Source organism: Dermacentor andersoni, chromosome 6 (genome assembly GCF_023375885.2).
Source record: "Dermacentor andersoni chromosome 6, qqDerAnde1_hic_scaffold, whole genome shotgun sequence".
In the NCBI taxonomy this organism is placed as follows: Eukaryota; Metazoa; Arthropoda; class Arachnida; order Ixodida; family Ixodidae; genus Dermacentor; species Dermacentor andersoni.
In genome coordinates this window covers 65,938,634-65,951,960 of record NC_092819.1, presented here as the reverse complement: position 1 = coordinate 65,951,960, position 13,327 = coordinate 65,938,634, and the positions used below count along the sequence as shown (strand labels likewise).

General features: G+C 46.1%; 1 protein-coding gene across 11 annotated transcripts in view; it reads right to left on the bottom strand.

Moving 5' to 3' along the window:
- hyd (E3 ubiquitin-protein ligase hyd) overlaps window positions 1-13,327 on the bottom strand; it is a 173,635-nt gene that overhangs the window by 82,206 nt on the left and 78,102 nt on the right. For all 11 annotated transcript variants that reach the window (XM_050171479.3, XM_050171482.3, XM_050171480.3 and 8 more), the window contains 2 exons: window positions 8,656-8,822; window positions 1,767-1,944 (listed from right to left, as the gene is read on the bottom strand). In XM_050171479.3, the coding sequence (XP_050027436.1) occupies window positions 1,767-1,944; window positions 8,656-8,822 (345 nt within the window). The remainder of the gene's footprint in view (window positions 1-1,766; window positions 1,945-8,655; window positions 8,823-13,327) is intronic.

The following is a 13,327-nucleotide window of genomic DNA, read 5'->3' as shown; positions in this document are numbered from 1 at the left end:
TCAGGGTTTTCCTTGTTTATTTGCCTCCTGTATATTTCAGCTTGAATTTACGAATTCACCTAGAAGTCACAGGAATACGTTGTGAACTGTTAATTGTGACTTCTCAGTTGCAAAAATATATTACTTAATGTCTCAGAACTAATAGTATTCGTTCATTTTTACAAAAATGAACACAAATACATGGGCAAGTAAGCTTTAGGTCTGGTATTTTACTTCATTTGTTAGAGTAGGGGCAAGAGCAAGCAACTCTTTTTTTAGAGAAGGCGTAATGTATAACACACTGCATAGCTGCACAGGGTCCTACAATGCTTACTTAATGTACAAATTTGAACATGTATATATAGAACAGTGCATGGCATCTAATTATTGTGGCTTTTTTTTAAGATGCAAGCTTTTCGCCAGACAGGCAGGTATATTAACAATGTTGGCTTCTCATGGTAATGCCCTACACTGAGAACAAAAGATGTAGTGCGACCGTCGGAAGCCAATGTTGTAGGTCTACGTGTGACCACAGCTCCCATAAGAAAAGGTAACCATGGCTTCGATTGCGACCACAACACTGCATGGAATGCCATAAAGCTTATAAACAATGCATGCAGAGATCCTAGTGAAAATCATTTTGAAAGAATACTGCCTTTACCAGTCTAAATTTAGTGTAACTTTTAGCGTCCCTTTAATATCCTAATGGCTCTTAATGTCTGCGCCAAATAAAATGGTCCAGACTAGTTCTACACAATACCCAAAAGAATTTGCATGTTTCTCCAAAAGCAAAAGCATTGCCAGTTTTTTCCAAAAACGGGAGCCACAGTTTCCTAAATCGTTTCAGCCCAGTTCAGAAACCTGATTCAAACTATTTTGCTGCATTCAAAATTTTCGCTGAGGAGCTCAGCTCAAACTGAACCAAAATGCATGAACCCAAACCACACTTGAAAAGAAATTTGTTGGACATGCTGGTCGAGTGACACAAAACGAAGCTCACTGTCAAACAGCTGACGGTACACCGCAGTAGCTTAACAGCTATGGTGTTGTACTGCTAAGCACAAGGTAACGGGATCAAATCCAGGCTGCGGCGGCCACATTTCGATGAGGGTGAAATGCAAAAATGCCACATTCAAGATCCCCTGATGGTCAAAATTATTCTGGAGTTTGCTACTACCACATGCCTCATAATAAAATCGTGGTTTTTGTAGGTAAAACACCAGAAATCATTTGTTTATTCATTCAAACATCTGACAAAAGTCTGGGCTGGTTCTGCACGTTTCTATAATCCAATATGAGCTCCCATGTTTCTATAATGCAAAATAAGCTCGCATGATCTGTTTGACATCATGCTCATTGCTGTTAGTAGCATGCAAGCAACCACCCCGAGGACGCAGCAGAATCGCGAGACCGTTGTCGCTCTCACAAGGGTTCACTGGAGTGCCTGTCGCCTTTGAGATTATTGGGTGCACGCCTCTGAATGTTCACTAAATATGGCCTCTACACAGCACAAGATTATTCCTTAATAAAACAAAAGTGCACTTCTTAGGCTATGCTGTAGACGGTACAGCAATTTCATACAGCACCCAGCAGTCTTCAAATGCAATGCAGTGCTGACCCAAGTACAACGGCCATGGTCAGGAAGCAGTTAATCAAAAGCATCTTATTTTTATTATTATTAATTGAAGGCAGTAGTCCCTGAACGCTTATGTAAAAACAAAGGAACGAGTTCAACACAAAGCTATCACAAGGGACAGTGTTCTCGCTTGAAAATTGTCAAGACTGACCTGAATAGCATCTATGCAAGAAGAAACCAGGTTGAAGGATGCCGTGGGGCGAGCCACTCCCAGCCGCACAGGAGCAATAAGGGCATCCGCTGCCTCACATAACTCTTCTACTGATAATGTCACTAAAGACTGGAACACTCGTCGACACTTCATCAGTGGCTGTGTTGTGCCAGACATGCTGCAAAGACCAAAAGGCAACATCTCAAGCCAAAAGACAGTCCAATGCAACCAATGCGGTTACATCACAGAAACTAAATAATAGTTACATGCTTACCTGTCAACTTATATGCATTAAAATTTGTAAATATCCCGAAGGTGAGACATTGAGGGGTAAGGGGGAAATTGGAAAGGAGGCATCCTCCTTCTTTAAAGCTTGCATTAAGCGCATGCCTTTTATGGGATGGTGAGGCCCTTTATAAACGATGATCAACCCATAGCTACAGCACAGAAGCAATAGCAAATATGGAACAGCAAGAACTGACAAACATCTGATAGTTTTCACATCACAGTGACTTTTGCTGCAACTGCGGTTGCCAATTGTGGTTGCTTCATGAACTTGTCTGTATCAACTTGCTGAAATCAAGTGTACCTCCGCAATATTATTCAACCACCAACAACAGAAGATTCGGTACTAACTAGCAGAACTTTTCATAAAATTTGACACAACATTCACAATATCGCAGATGGACCTCAAATTCCTAAACATTACGAAACATTCGGAAGAGCTGGCAGATATGTACGTACTTGGTATCGCAAGCTGCTAATGTGCATGCCAAGTCGGTCCGGCACAGTGGCCATGCACCACATTATGAGCGTTGTGGGGATGCGCGACTCTCACGCATCCCCTGATATGCTGTTTTCCCGCACGGCTCGCGTGGCCTGGCGCCCGCGGCGCTCGGAGTGGTGCAAGCGCGGTGCGAGAGATGGCGCGACCGTCGCACCGCGGCGGGGTTACTCGGGCGCCGAGGGACAAGGCGCTGCCTCTTTCCCGGCGGGCCGGCGAACAGCGTGGACATTCCGCGCGCGCTGCGACCATGCTTCTGCGAGACCGCCTCGCGTGGCCGCCTTCGAACACACGACCGTTGGCGTGACCGAACACGCGAACGACCAGGCGTTGGGATCCAGCATGGGGCGAACATATTCGCTCGCAATGCGGTCGCGGTAAGTCGGACTTCTAGATTTGTCGCGCGCCCATCGGCATGTTTTGGGGATAGCAACTCGGCTAGCAGGCATTGATCTATGAAAGGTGCAATAAATGCCCTTGTGACTGTTTGCACTACTGTGTTGTCGTTCCTTTGTCCCCAAGAGTACGGAGGAGAAACCCGTATCTCCCACAGCGTGTAACTGACAACTGGGTACACACTGCCCGGTCCACCATTCTTTCAATTCTCCATGTTCAACACAGGATAAGACCAGTCCGCTGCTGTCATTTTCCTGAGAGAGCACCACAAGTGCCTGATACACACTATGCTTTATGTCATAGGATCATGGCATGGCCCACGACTACTGCACCATCCAGGCTAAATGGGGCATCAGTGGTTTTTGACAGAGAGAGTGGTCTTATGATCTTATGAGAAAACTGGCATCAAGCCCGATGTCCTACCACACTGGGCATGTTACAAATTGGCTGAATTAATATGTGATGTAATTAATTATACTTGCTGCACTCAAGAAATTGAAGCTCAATATGGCGATTAATAGGCTTGAATTATCCATTAAAAACAAAAACAAAAATTCTTGTGTCCATGCTCCATTATAAGGGTTAGAAAAGCATAAGTAAACCAATTAGCGCATGACTTCTAACTTAAAAAAATAAATGTTTTCATTACAATGGCAGCAGGAGTTCACATTATTTCCCAGGCACATTCTTTTGAAGATGTCAGAGAACCTACAGTTGAACCCACTTATAACAACATTCAAGTGCCGAGAAAATCCCATTGTTATAACCGGGTTACATGAAAACAGCAGAGGGGACAAACAATCGGATATTTTAATAATAAAAAAAAAAGTACCGTCGAACCCACTTATAACGATCCCAGATAAACACTTTATCAGTTATAACAACATTTCATGGCATTTAAGATTTTCCAATTTTGCATATTGAGCCTGCATCCATATATAATGAACATTTTCAAAAGTGCCGTACTGTTACGAGCACTTCCAACCCGGTCACAGGAAAAGGAGGGCTCATGCAAAGTTCCGAAGAACTGAAGCACAACCATACTCGGTGCACGGTTGTTTTGTAGATGCATCTAGTTCATTATATCCATTGAGAGGGCAATTTCACTTCATTAAAACAATGTTTCAAATACATGTATACCATATTTATTCAAATGTAGGTCCATAGTTTTTTAAAAATAATCATACACCAAACTCTATGGTCGGCTTAGATTCAGATATTTTTTTTTTTTTAATGTGCCAGTTTGTAATTGAAAATGGTGAATATGGTGCATAGATAGTGCCATCTGGAAAAGACAGTATCGCAGACACTATTAGCCGCACCAGTAGCTAACTGAAATTCAAGAGCGACGTTGCTATTTTGACTTGTGTCATATCGGCGTGCAATGTGGACTATAGCGTGGTGTTGTCGTAATGGCACTAAACAAGCAATGCCACTATAGTGCCGCTTTCAAACTAAAAGTTGTGCTGGCCACAGACCGGGTGGGACTTCAGCATCGATGAGAAAAACGTCCGTCGTTGGAGGGGGCAATGGGGGACACTTTTTGCATGTGCTGCAACAAGGTGGCAGTGATAAGGAAAATAAGCGTGCAATAACAGAGAGGAGCTGTTCACCGAGATCGCGCCGCGTTTCGATGCATGCGAGCTGTGCCACACTGTCTGCGCATGTATGGCCACACGGACACGAGCTTGCGCACGTCCGCAAGCATGCGTGTGGTCTAGGCTATAGACGAGGCTAGCAGCGATGATAACGTAAAGCGAGCTCGGCATGTGCATATTAAATAAATGCCGTTTTCATTTTGTGAACACTGTCCTCATTTTTATGTTCAGCCTACATTCAAGGTAAGTTTTAAATTTTTTTCTGGGTTCAGGCATTCGGGGGTTGGCTTAGCATCAGGGCGGGCCTAGATTCGAGTAAATACGGTACTTCGTTATATCCATTATTTCATTATATCCAGTTTCATTATAACAAGGTTTGAGCGTAGATGTGGAAGAGTGTTGGGAAAAAATGTGAAGGTACTGCAAATCCTATTTTCGAAGCAAGGTGCTGTCGAATCTCAACTGCCAACACCAGCTACAATGTCGTTAATATTTGCGCGTTCTGAAGGGTGATTTCACACATAGTGAACTACAGTGCAGTCCACTTATAACGATACCACATATAACGATATATCGGTTATAACGATGGGTCGACATGAGAGTGTCATTTTATGCATTAGGTCTATGGGGAAAAAAACCATTTATAACGATAGGTTATTCACCGCATATCGGATATAACGATCAAAATTTTGCCGTCAGGACGGCGTTTTCCGTGCCAAATAATCCTAACATTTGCGTTGCTCAGTTCCCTGAAACGAACGATGTCGAGACGAGGCGATGTTTACCTCCGTAAGTTCGTATCTGCCGCCATTACCGCGTAGCGCGTCCCGCCCCGCCCGCCCCCGCGCACCAGAGAATAGCTGAGTAGGCGCAGCGCGCCACAAGATGGCGCTAGCTGCTTCATGCGCGTCGGCCACAGTCACTCCGAAAGATAGGGAGAGAAAAAAAAAAGCGACAAGCAAGGCGGCGTGGTGGCGCCCGTCCCGCGTCTCTCTCTCTCTCACGATAGGAGGCTGACGCTACCGAAGCAGCGTGAACGAACGGTTCAACCCAGTTCGAAGATGGCGCCGACAAAGCGCAAAGCTGTGTCGCTTGACACGAAGATGAATATTTTGCAGGACTCTCGATGCGGCTTCAGGTGAGCGCCCTTGTGAAGAAGTATGAGCTCGCCCAGTTAACGATATCAACCATCTTGAAAGCCGGGAGCACCGCGATTGTGAAGGCAGGAGCTATCAGCGGCCATGCCGATCAGCGGAAAAGGGGTTAGAGACCCTTTGTATGGCAATGTTAAAGAGGTGCTTTACCAGTGGTTCATCACCAATTTCTTCAAAAAGGCGGGCTTTGTGCGTAAGGACGAACTTCCCCAACCCACTGAGACCAACACGGTGGAAGCCGCTGACATAACCGAGCTCTGGGAGCTCGTTCCTACTGGTGACACAGGTGGTGCGTCGATGGTGGAGTTTTTGACTGCAGACAGTGCTGCCTCGTTCTGCGATGAGGTCACCGACGAGGCGATCGCTGAAGATGTGCTGTCTCGACAGACGGCAAAGTTGTGCGACGGTGGCGACGGCAGCAGCGACAGTGACAACGAGATTGACAGTGGCTCCCTGACCCCGACCTCGATGTCCATGCAAAGTGCACTGTCGTCGATCGACTCCTTAATTGATTTTATGCATGCTAAAGGATTGCCGCCAGTGTTGGCGCAGCAGCTGGAATCCATGCGCACCGCGGTTGTGAAGCTGAAGCAGCCGCAACAGCAAGTGCGATTTCGGACTATTTCGGTGCGCCTAACCGTTGACACGATCATTGGCGCTAGAAATAAAGTTTGTTTTTCACGGCCTACTTTCTACATCATCTATTCTTTAGAGCAAGTAGCGAATTCGAAGCTGCAAAGGTATGTTCCGCGTTTTTTATTTCTTTTTTTTTAATAACTGCAGTCCAGATATAGCGATCATCGGTTATAACGATAATATTTTTAGCCTTTCTCGATATCGTTATTAGTGGACTGCACTGTATTGACACAATGACTGTTTTTTGCGGAACTATGAAGTTAGTTATAAATGGGTGCAAATGTATAGCACTATCACTTTTAACAATACTCGAATGTAACAATGAGCAGCAACTGCTGCACTGTGAACTTTTGTGCATGTTCTATGGTAAAACAAACTGCTTACTACAATGTTCGAATGCCACATTGCTGGCTATACCAATTAAATCTGGCTACTGGGTGTCTGTGCTGAAAACAAAGAAACAGGAAGAAAAAAAAACATGAGCCGCTTCATCACACCCACTTTAGTGCCGTGCACCCTGCACGGCATACCTTTCTCTTCTATCTCCTGTCTCCATTCCACCCCTCCGATGTCGGCGAGAGGGTGGATGGGAGATGGGAGAGGGGCATGCGAGGCCGGCGATGTGATGTGACGAAGGCATGCCATGCGGGGTGGTGCAGCAAAGCAGCTTACGTTTTCCTTTTTTTCTAGGCAATGCGACAAAGGTGTGCCGTGCAGGGTGTGCAGCATAAAGGCTGGTGTGGCAAAGTGGCTGTTCTTTCTTGAAGAACTTTGTAGTTGTTTTTTTTTTTTTTCTTTTGGTGTGCACACCCAGTAGCCAGACTTAATTGTTATAACTAAGGGTGTGCGAATATTCAAAATTTTCTAATACTACTCAGATATTAAATTTCTGATATTCATAGTTGCTTCAAAAACTTTGTATTCGAAAATTTCGGATATTCGAAAGGCTTCGAATATTTGGATATCATCGAATATTTGGAGGGATTCGATTATGCAAAACTTACTGAATAAGCAGACAATATACATCAAAGTACTGAAGCCATTCTATGATGCCACTATGATTGCTAGTGCAGATAGATATCCATCACTTTCTGTTCAAGTAGCAATTATTTTTGGAATGCTTAACTGTCTGAGCAACTTCAGTGGCATAACTGAATTCCATAGAGAAGTAGCTAGTTCCATCAAGGCAACATTCCCTTTGTATGGCAGAGGACAAGGATGCATGCTTGGCCATGTTTTTGGACCCACGTTTCAAGTTGACAGCATTCAAAACCAGCAAACAGAAGATGATGTAGTTAAAAGATCTGGTGCTTCAGGATCTGGCCTTATGTCCTACTGGGAATACGACTAACCCAGAAGCTAGAAAGCAAGAGCCAAAACAGTCTGTGCAGTTCTCCTGTGATGTTTGGGATGCTTTTGATGATCTTGCAAGTAGCCAAGCAGGAAACAGAAAACTTTCATCATAATGGGAAATTACTGCATATTCTGAGGAGGCATTGCAAAGAAAAGACAGTGATCCATGCAACTGGTGGCAGACTGTGGGCTCCTTCAGGTACCCCAGTTTAGCCAAGCTTTACCTTAAATACCTGGCAATACCGGCCACTTTGGTCTCAAGTGAAAGAGCATTTTCTATGGCAGGGGAAGTTGTGTGTGCTAAAAGGGAATGCCTGCTTCCTGAGCACGTAGAACAACTCGTCTTTCTGCATGACAACTTTTAATGTTTGTTGCCACTTGGTTTAAACTGAAAAATTTTGTGTGCAACACATTTGCGATTTGCAAAGCTAGTCTCGGTAATCTGTCATAACAGTTTATAGCAGTAACTATTTTGCAGATATTGATATTTTTGTGCAATCACTCATTTGGTTCTAATAATACATTGTTTTCAACATAAACATATGGTGAAATAAAAGTTTCTTAGTAAAAAGCTTTTGTCTTTGATTATTCGATATTCGATTTGATAATCAATTCAACATTTGAAGCTAGATGTCCATATTCGGTTTGTATTAGAAAAATTTGATATTCACACACCCCTAGTTATAACCAGTAACATGGCATGGGAGCATTGTAGATAGCCGTCTATTTTACCTTAAGAACACAGACAAAAGTTGACGGTGCATTGGCTGCGTACAGTTATATCTGTTATATTGTTAAAACAGGTATCAGTATAAGTGGGTTTGACTGTACTAAGTAAAGCGTGGAACTGCTGTCAAGCCAATGCTTGACAGGGCTGCCACATGAAATTCAAAAGGAAAAAGTTGTGCACTTTGGCAAGAAAACACATCAGATCTGCTCAACAATATCAGCATTAAAATTTTCCTCACCTCTTCTTGCGGCTCGTATTGGGGGCCATTTCCGCAGACAGGATCACAAAAATGCGCGTAACACTGCGCACAAAGCGGTGGGCGACCTTGCGGGCTTCGGCCGCCCTGCCTGGAATGTTTTCATTCTGGATCTCTCGTACAAGGGTGGTGAGCAGCGTGTCCAGCATCTGCAATCATTTTTAGCAACCACTGAGAATGCCAGTTTTCAAATGGTGCTCAACATAAACAGCTTCGCTTTAGTTACCTTTGAACCGACAAACCACTGAAAGAAGAGAGAAGAGAAAAGCCAAATAAAGGATGGGCAAGCTCGAAAACAATACGGTTGAACCGGAATATGGCAAACCCTGATAACGCAAATGATTCTCTATATCAAACAAGAGAAACTTATTGACAGATACTCGTGTAATGTGACTCACTTATAATGAACTAGACATCAAATATATTGAACTCAGGGCGCCTGCTGCGAGCGCCGTAATGCCATTTGCATGCAGGGCAGCTTAATGCTGCTTACAAGTGTTCAGAGGAGTTACTTTATTTTTTTGTCTTGCTTTCTATTTTCGATCCTGTCAGCTAGAAAGCCCAGAAGCATGATCGATGAGCATCGAAACAACATCCGATCGAGTCACTTGCAAGAGTGCCATTGTTGTGCAACATAATTAGACCCTTGCCCATTTTTCTTAATAAAAAATTAGGTGCGTGTTACATTTCTACTTTGTTCAGGAGCTTTACAATTATTTCTACATTAGTACTTTGGACAGACAGCAAGTGGGCGTGCATTTGATTTGGGAGCGTGCAAGTATCAGGAAAATATACTGCAAATGAATTAGCAGTGCGTTCTGACATTCTTTTCTGCATCTTATTTAATCTGACCTGCTCGATAATTGTATCAATTTCATCAGTCCCATCAGGGTTGAATTAATGGAAGTTGACTGTCTAACGACAGTCTCAATATAACAAAGCATTTAACTTCTTTATAACTTCATGTTCACAGAACACCGTGCATTTAGAACTTCAATACAGTCGAACCCATTCATAACGATACCGGTTTTAACAATATATCGGTTATAACAATGGGAATCTGCTGCACCATCAACTTTTGTACGTTTTCTATGGTGAAACATCCCGCTTACTACAATGCCCCCATGCCACATTATCAGTTATAACGATGAAGTCTGGCTGCTGGGTGTCCATGTCAAAAGGTAATGGAACGCGAAATCCTTGAAAGCAAAAGAAGAAAATGAGAAATTCCAGCCGCTGCACGCTCATACAATAGAACCTGTTCTTCAGCCACGCGTGCCTCTCTCCCGTCGCCCTTTCACCCCTCCAAACATGAATGGGTTGCACCCACAGCTCTAAGCCGCGCCACCCTTCGATACTTGAATGGACCGTGCCAATTGCGCTGCTCCCAGAATGCTCGTTGCCAGCCCGGCATGCCCTTCATCCTGTGCAGTTCAGCCAATGGAGTGAGTCACTCGTGCTTGTCACTGTTGGCTGCATCGAAGTCGTTCCCTGCCACATGGTTTCTCCGCCTCATTTGATGCCGCCGAAACGGAAGACGGCTGATCTGCCCACTGATCATTGAAAATGCACGACGTTGCCGGTGAAAAGAAAGCACACGGCTATAGATTTGGAAACAGTGTAATATCATGCAGGACTACAAAGACGGTAAAAAGATGTGCTATTTGTTCAAGAAGTATGAACTATCACAACCAACAGTCTCAACTATCATTCACTTCACTCAGAAGTTCGACAAAGTAACGTGCAGACTAGACAATGGGCACAAACGTGTTTGACAAGATGCCTATAAGGAGGTGGAAGAGGCCCTCTACGAGTGGTTTCTTGGTGCTCGTGCGATGAACTTGCCCGTCACTGGGCCAATTCTGGCCACAAAGGCAAAGCAGTTTGCCCTACTGATCAACGATGCGGACTTCCAGGCAGGTGACGGCTGGGTACAGCGCTTCAAAGGGAGGCACAGCATTGTTTACAAAGCCGTCACCGGCAAGGGAGCTTCGCTTGATGTGGAGGCGAAGCAGAAGTGGGTGGAGGAAACCCGCCCCGCATCCTAGACAACTACGCTGACGCCGACGTGTATAATGGCGACGAAACGGGACTATTCTTTCACATGTTGCCGCCCAAGATGCATGGACTCAAAGGTGACACGTGTAAGGGCGGCTAAAACAGCAAGCTCCGCCTCACTGTGTTTTTGTGCGCCAACACGAATGGGAGCGACAAGTGACCCCCATTTGTCATTGGAAAATAAAAAAATCCACGCTGCTTCCGTGATGCTGCCAGGATACCGGTACACTTCTGTCACAGCTGCAAGGCATGGATGACGCAAGAACTTTTTCGCGAGTGGATCTTGGAGTTTGATCAACGTATCGAGTGATCTAACAAGAAGGTGGCGCTTATCCTTGATAATTGTAGTGCCCACCACTCGATGCCTAAGCTCTCAAGCATGCAAGTTTTTTTCCTGCCACCAAACACGACAGCAGGCTTGCAGCCTATGGACACCGGCATGTCCAGAGTGCGCAGTTAAAACGAGTCAACACAAACAGCAGCCGCATGGAGGAAGGTGGTGGGGATGGGGCACTTTGATTTTGCACAGCAGCTCTGCCATCCCCCTATTTGGCTCTTCTTTTAATGCAACACGGTTATAAAAATTATCAGTTATAACAATGGTATTTTTGTGGCGCTTGAATGCTGTTATAAGTAATGTTAAGATGCGTTATAGTTCGGTTGATTAGACGCTCAGATAGCAGAGCACGTAGCGAGAGGACACAGAGCTTCGGCAACACAGACACAAGGCTTTCAACCAAAACGTTGTCGTCGTCTTTCTCGAAGCAGTGCCTGCCGCGCGTTCTTCTCCAGTACAATTGCCTCCCCGGAGAAGAGGAGCCGTCTCGGCGACCTACGGGCAAGATAGCACAGGTGGGTCAAAGTACGGCTTGAGCCGCTGAACGTGCACGATTTCGCGCCCTCGGCGGCGCTTATCGGAAGGCGGCTCAAGGGGTTCTACCAAGTAGTTCACAGGAGACGTTTGACTGACGACACGGTAGGGACCTTGGTACTTAGAAACAAGCTTTGGTGAAAGTCTAGGGCTGGTAGCGGGAACCCAAAGCCAGACTAGTGAGTCAGGGGCATAGGGTGCCAGAGAGGAGGGAATATCCCGAAGGTGCTTCTGTCGCTGCTGATCAGCCGAAGTAAATGTGCGGGCGAGCTTTCGGCACTCTTCCGCGTGTGCAGCAGCTTCGGACAGGGTAGTAGCCTCCGTTGGGTCAGGGCGATACGGAAGGATGGTGTCCATTGTGCAGGAAGGCTCACGTCCGTAAAGAAGAAAGAACGGGGAAAATCCTGTAGTGGTCTGTGTGGCGGTATTATAAGCGTACGTCACGAAGGGGAGAATTCGGTCCCAATTGGTTTGGTCAGATGCGACGTACATGGCTAACATATCGCCAAGAGTGCGGTTAAAGCGCTCAGTCATGCCATTAGTTTGCGGGTGGTATGCAGTAGTAGTACGGTGAATTACGTTGCATTCCTTGAGCAGGGCTTCTATAACATCAGACAGAAAGACGCGGCCTCTGTCGCTCAGCAACTCTCTGGGGGCTCCATGGCGAAGTATGACGTTACGCAGAAGGAACCCGGCAACATCCCGCGCAGATGCGTTGGGCAGAGGCGAAGTTTCCGCGTAACGCGTGAGATGGTCTATCGCCACTATCACCCAGCGGTTGCCATCTGAAGTACCCGGAAGGGGTCCATAAAGATCAACTCCGACCCTGTCAAAGGCCCGTCCTGGGCAAGGCAAGGGTTGCAGTGGAGCAGCTAAGGCATGAGGGGTATTCTTGCGGCGTTGGCATGCGAGGCAGGAGCGGACATATTGGCGGACGAATCGGTACATCCCGCGCCAGTAATAACGAATTCGCAGGCGCGCGTATGTTTTGAGTACTCCTGCATGTGCGCATTGCGGGTCATTGTGAAACGCCGCACATATGTCCGAACGTAGATGCCGAGGAACCACGAGTAACCATTTGCGCCCGTCCGAGAGGTAGTTACGGCGGTACAGGAGCCCGTCACGAACAGCGAAGTGGTGTGCTTGGCGACGCAACGCACGTCCAGTACAAGGCACTGGTGGGTCTGACAGAAAAGCCAGCATAGCAACAATCCATGGATCCTTGTGCTGCTCCGAAAGCATATCCGTGGCGGTGAGGGAGGACTCGCATATTCGTACTTTCTGATAATTGGGCTGGCCTGACACTGGGGAGCGAGACAAGGCATCCGCGTCCGAATGTTTACGGCCTGAGCGGTACAGCACTCGAATATCATACTCTTGGAGGCGAAGCGCCCATCGAGCGAGGCGACCTGAAGGATCTTTCAAGGACGACAGCCAGCAGAGTGCATGATGGTCCGTGATGACGTCGAACGGGCGACCGTAGAGGTAAGGACGGAACTTATTTATGGCCCAAACGATAGCCAGGCATTCTTTTTCAGTAACGGAATAGTTTGCTTCCGCTTTCGTGAGTGCGCGGCTAGCGAAGGCAACAACGTATTCATCGAAGCCAGTCTTTCGTTGTGCAAGAACAGCGCCAATGCCGACGCCACTGGCATCCGTGTGTATTTCTGTCGGTGCGCTTGGGTCAAAATGTCGAAGTAGGGGGGGTGAGGTTAGAAGACGTCG